The sequence below is a fragment of the Chrysochloris asiatica genome, unplaced genomic scaffold, assembly GCF_000296735.1.
Source record: "Chrysochloris asiatica unplaced genomic scaffold, ChrAsi1.0 scaffold00044, whole genome shotgun sequence".
Lineage (NCBI taxonomy): Eukaryota > Metazoa > Chordata > Mammalia > Afrosoricida > Chrysochloridae > Chrysochloris > Chrysochloris asiatica.
In genome coordinates, this window is record NW_006408562.1 from 9,032,078 (window position 1) to 9,038,316 (window position 6,239).

General features: G+C 38.3%; 1 protein-coding gene across 1 annotated transcript in view; it reads left to right on the top strand.

Moving 5' to 3' along the window:
- OCA2 (oculocutaneous albinism II) overlaps positions 1–6,239 on the top strand; it is a 223,528-nt gene that overhangs the window by 212,877 nt on the left and 4,412 nt on the right. Inside the window, exon 22 of the mRNA XM_006861920.1 lies at positions 1,813–1,906. Coding sequence (XP_006861982.1) covers positions 1,813–1,906 — 94 coding nt within the window. The remainder of the gene's footprint in view (positions 1–1,812; positions 1,907–6,239) is intronic.

Consider the following 6,239-nt stretch of genomic DNA (forward strand, 5'->3'; position numbering starts at 1 on the left):
GAATTTTTTCTTCAGTTCCCCCAGCTTGAGAAATACTGACCGTGTTCTTCCCTTTTGGTTTTCTAACTCTAAATCTTTGCGTATTTTATTATAGTATTTGGCTTTATCTTCTCGAGCTGATCTTTGAAATTTCCTGTTCAGCTCTATTAGTATAGTTGTTTTTTATGTTATTTAAAAGAAAGTATTTACAATGGAGAAGCCATTGGTCTTGCAAAATTCTTTCATGCAATCTCCAACATAGTTTCTGTGACCAAAGTCATATTTTCGAACTACTGGTTCTTCCTTTTTGTTCCCAACCTTTCCTTTCAAAATTATCAGTATATCTTGATTGCATGTATGATCAATTTCAGACTTAAGATGTTGGTAGAATTCTTCAAGTTCATCATCACTGGCTTTAGTGGTTGGTGTGTAAATTTGAATAATAGTGGTATTAAGTTACCTTCCTTGTAGGCATATGGGTATTATCCTATCACAGGCAGCATTGTACTTCAAGACAGATCTTGAAAACTGTTTTAATGATGAATGTCACATCATTCCTCTTAAATTTGTCATTCCAAGCATCGTAAACCATAGGACTCTCAGATTCAAAATGGCCAATAGCAGTTCATTTCAGCTTTCTAATGCCCAGAAATCAATATTTATGTCTTTCATTAATTTTTGACAATTTCAATTTTCCAAATTCATATTTTGTACATTCTATGTTTCAATTATTACCAGATGTTTACCATTGTTTCTCCTCATTTTGATCTTGTAACCCATCAGCAAATGAAGGTTCCGAAAGCTTTTATCCATTTGCATCATCATGTTGAACTCTTCTTGTAGAGACTGGTCTTCCCTTATCGTATTTGGAGTGCCTTCCAACCTGAGGGGCTCATCTTCCAGCACTGTCTCTAACAATATTCTGGTGATATTCATAATTTTTAAATATTCAGTGCTTAGTGCTATCTGACGGTGTTCTACTGCTATTCAGAAGGTTTTCAATGACTAAATATTCAGAAATAGTCTGTCTCTCATCCTAGTCTGTCTTACTCTGGAAGCTCAGCTGAAACCTGTCCACCATGGGTGACTCTACTGGTGTTTACAATATTGGTGGCCTAGCTTCCAGCATCACAGCAACACAGAAGCCACTGTACTGCAGCAAAAGTGACAGACGAGTGGTGGGCTGGGAAGGTGGGTAGGTAATAAAGCGAGGCCAGTCTTGAGTCATATTCTTCACATAGATCTCTTGGTTTGTATGTCCCATCAAAGGTCATATAAATACTCAAGAGATGAATTTCATATCAATACAGACGTACTTACATGATAAATGCCAAGTAAAGTACTTTATCCAAGGTTTTGGCATGTGTACAGGTATTTTTCTTCCAACAGGATTTCCTGGTATTTGTCTAAGTTTTGAAGTAGCATTTGAGGAAGGTAGTTTTCACTGTACTAAGGGCACTCATTCTCCCATTGATATGACCCTGTTTTCATATCCCTCTAAAAAAATACCTTCTTCACCAACAGGGTTTTACAAATATTCCTTAGCTTTTCTTGTTTTCTAGCATATAAACAGTTCCAGTCCTATCTATGATGGAACTTTTCCATGAACTTTTTGAAGCCTTCTCGTATAAATGACTTGTGGTTTTTACAAATAGATGAGTTACTTTTTGGTTGACAGTGGGATTTCACCTGATATTTGCAAAACAATCACTTTGACTTATCTTTAAAGTACTGAATAAGTCAAGAACCTGTAAGATGGTCCAAATCTGTAGCAGAACACAGGAAAACAGAAGCATGTCACCAAGACAAACGGACATTTGATTCTGATTTCAGGCAATGGAACCCTGATTGGAGCATCAGCCAATGTTGTTTGTGCAGGCATCGCTGAGCAGCATGGATATGGATTCTCCTTCATGGAATTTTCCAGGTATTCTTAAACTCATTTAAAATTTCTGCTTGACTATATATTGCCTAAGCTTACATGACTTAAAACAACAACAGTGATACATACTGCTTGCTCTACTTCTTTTATTACTGTTTTTCAGATAATGTAAATTATTTATTGTTGTCATCAAGTTGGTTTTGACTCATAGCGACCCAGTGTAGGATTTCTGAGACTGTAAATCTTTACTAGTGCACATGTTTCTCCCATCAGCCACTGCTGGGCTCGAATTGCCAACCTAACAGTTAGCACTCCAGTGTTTTTATCCAGCTTATCTGTCTGCTCCACAACACTCCCTAGTCAGCTGCTCCCTCTCTGCATGTCCTCACCTCTGCCTCCATCTCTGGTGTCACTGCTTCTCTGGATAGGGTCCTGCACTCCGCTTGTGAAGAGCTTAGTCTTATTAGATAACTTTTCCTTTTTCCTGAGCTGCTGTCAAGATTCTCTCCTTATCTTTAGTTTTGAAAAGTTTGATTATGTCTTGGAATATCCTGTTTGGAGTTTGTTTTGCTTCTTTAATGGCTATCTTGTTGTCCTTCATGGTGTTACGGACATTTTCTTCCAACAAGTCTTATACAATCTTCCCTCTCTCTCTCTGTTTTTATTCTCTTCCTGTTTTGGAATTCCAGTCACACATGTTATTCTTCTTGATAGTGTCCCACATAAATCTTAGACTTTCTTTGTATTTTTAATGATTTTTTTTCTGATTGTACCTCTGTTTTTATTAAGTGCTGTTGAGTTGGTTCTGACTCAAAGTGATCCTGTAGAGGGTTTCTAAGGACTGACTGGTGAGCTTGAACCAACCTTGCAGTTTAAACTGACCTTGTGATCTAGTGCTTATCCTACAGTGCCACACTAGTAGTCTGATTGTACTTCTAGCAGGTGAATATTGAGAGATTTGTCTTCCATCTCAGTACTTTTATGTTTCATTGTTTCAGTTCTGCTTCTGTGCTCTTTCAATGTACTATCTATTCCTGAAGTCTTAATATTAATCTTCTGGCTTTCTAATTGATATTTTTATATGGTTTCCAATTTTTCATTTCTTTTGTCAGTTCTTGTAGTGGTTTCCTGAGTTCTTCTAAAGTTTTTTTTTTTTTTTCTTTTTTTCTGTGTTCTCTTTGCTTTCCCTAATCTTTCCCTCAATGTGTTGAAGGTACTTAAATAAAAAAAAATTCTTTACTGAGTAGTTCTGATACCATTTCTGGTAATATATTTTCTGACTCTGTATTTGGGTCATTTGTTTGAAGCTCTTTGTTTTGTTTATGTACACTGACATTGTCTGATTTATTGGGAGACATTGTGGTGGTGTGTTTATGTTTAATTGATGATTATAAGGTAGTGTGTTCTCAGGCACTCACTACTTGTCTCCTGGTAGATGTGATAGAGACCGGAAGCACAAAAGTAATTCTCTGCTGTTTGTGTATGGTAGTTCAGGGTGGGTTCACACACCTCCTGTAGGGGTGGTATGCCCAGTGTCTTTGTTACAGGTCTGCTCAGTGTATCTGCCTACTCCTCCATCTTGTTCCAGAAGTCCCTTATAACATACTTTTTGCAATTGACTAACTTCTTGCACAATGCCCTCCAGGTTTATCCATGTTCTGAGGCACTTTGCAGATTCCACATTACTCTTTTACATTGCATGGTGTTGCATTGTGTGTATATATATGATGGTTTCTGTGTCCATTCCTCCATTGACCATATTTAGGTAGTTCATTCTTTTTTATTGCTGAGTAACATTCCATTGTATGGATGCACCACAGTTTATTTAACCACTTATCCACTGAAGGACACCTGGGTTGTTTTTGGCTATTATGAATAAAGCAACTGTAGACATTCCTGGATAGGTTTATGTGAGCACAATGTTGCATTTCTCTAGGATGAATGCCCAGGACTGAGATTACTTAGTTGCATGGTAAGTATATGGCTAGTTGTTATGTAATTGAGAAATAATTTTCAGAGTGTGTGTATCCTTTTACATTCCCACCAGCAATGTGTGAGAGTTGCCATATTTCTGCATCTTTTCCAGAATTTAATGTTGTCATGTTTTTTCTTTAGAGATACATTGTGGTACTCCATTGTGGTTTTAATTTGAATCTCCCTAATAACTAATGACATTGGATACCTCTTCATTTTAATAATTACAATATGTAGATCTTCAGTGACATGTCAGTTCAAGTCTTTTGCTTATGTTCTAATTGGATTTCTATTGTTGAGTATTCAGAGTTTTAGATACTAGTCCTTTTTTGGATAGATGGACTCCAAATATATTTTCCTAGTCTTCAGTTTGTCTATTCATCACCAGACTCCTTTATTTTTTTCTCTACCCTCTCCCCTGTTGTCTGTGTAGCTACCCCTCCTGATTAGAGCTTGTCCAGAACTGGCCAGGCCTGTTCTGCAGGCTTGGAGTAGGGCCCCGCCTGTATCTAGGTGCCAGGATTAATGTAGCAAGCTCCCAATTTACCCTGATGAGGCTGTGACAGCCACCACCTCCATGAGATTCTGACTGCCAGAAAAGCAGGAGCTTTGTTGGGGGTGTATGTGGGTGGGGTGTATGCAACAACTCTGGTCAAGAGGAGAGTGTAGGGAACAAGAAGAAAAATTACACCTTTATCTCCATGAGCTACATGTCTGTTTTTGCATGCCAATATGCTGTTTTGTATCTGAAGCCACTTAGAAAACTTTAATACAGCCACACCATGTCTGGTGAGCCAGCATGGGTAAGCATTTACTCCACTTCTCTACCTCTTCATTTGAAGCACAGGCTGCCAGGATGATCATTTGCATCGGTTTCATTGTCTTGGTTCTAGAAGGTCCGTACAGCTTTCCTGCCTAGCCCGCCATCTTGTTGCTTCCTCTGTCGTTCTCTCTCTCTTTTTTCCCCCATTCTAGTATAGGTATCTTTTCTTATGCTTTTACAATAATGGTCTTATGCAATATTTGTCCGTTTGTGACTAATTTCCCTCAGCATACTATCCTCAAGGTTCATTCATGCTATGCTGTAGCTTGCAGCTTCCTTGTTATTCTTCAAGGTAGCATAATATTCCATTGTGTGTATGTACCAAAGTTTATCCATTCTTCCATTGATGGACACTTAGGTTGTCTCCTACTTTTTGCTATTGTGAATAGTGCTTCTATGAACATTGGTGTGCATATATCTACTTGTATTATGGCTCGTAGTTCTTGTGGATGTATACCAAGCAGAGGAATTGTTGGATCATAAGATATTTCTATTTCCAACTTCCTGAGGAAGTGCCATACTGTTTTCCAGAGAGGTTGGACCATTTGGCATCCCTACCAGCAATGCAGGAGTGTCCCAGTGTCTCCACATCCTTGCCAGCATTTATTGTCCTCTGATTTGTTGAACTTCACTATTTTTGCTGGTGTGAGATGATATCTCATTGTTGTTTTGATTTGTATGTCTCTAATGGCTAATGATCATTTCTTCATATGTTTGTTGGCTGCCCAAATGTCTTCCTTGGTGAAGTGTCTGTTCATGTCCTGTGCCCATTTTTTTTTATTGGGTTATTTGTCTTTTTCTTGTAGAGGTGTTTAGTTTCTTATAGAATTTAGAAATTAGTCCCTTATCTGATTTGTCATTGAAAAAGAGTTTTTCCCATTCTGTAGGCTGCCTTTTTACCCTTTTGGGTGAAGTCTTTTGATGCACATAAGTTTCTACTTTTTTGTATATTCCAATAATCTATTTTGTCTTCTTTTGTTTGTGTAATTTTCTCAATATTTGTTTATCTGTATTTGTTGCTGTTGTTAGGTGCTATCAAGTTGGTATCAACTCATAGTGACTCTATGCACAGCAGAACAAAACACTGCCCGATCCTGGGCCAACCTCACTATTATTGCCATGCTTGAGTTCATCGATGCTGCCACCTGGCCAGTCCATCTCGTTGGGGGTCTTTCTCTTTTTTTCTGATGCTCCACTCTACCAAACATGATATCCTTCTCCAGTGACTGGTCCCTCCTGACAATATGTCTAAAGTATGAGAGATGAAGCCTGGCCATCCTATCATCCATGGAGCACTCTGGCTGCACTTCTTACAACACAGATGTGTTTGGTCTTTTGGCAGCCCATGGCACTTTCAATATTCTCCTCCAACACCATAACTCAAATGCATCAATTCTTCTACTGTCTTCTTTATTCACTGTCCAGCTTTCGCATGTATATGAGGTTATTGAAAATACCATGGCTTGGGTCAGGTGCACCTTTGTCCTCAAGCTGACATCTTTGCTCTTCAACACTTTAAAAAGGTCTTGTGCAACAGATTTGTCTAATGCAGTACGTCATTTGATTTCTTGACTGCTGCTT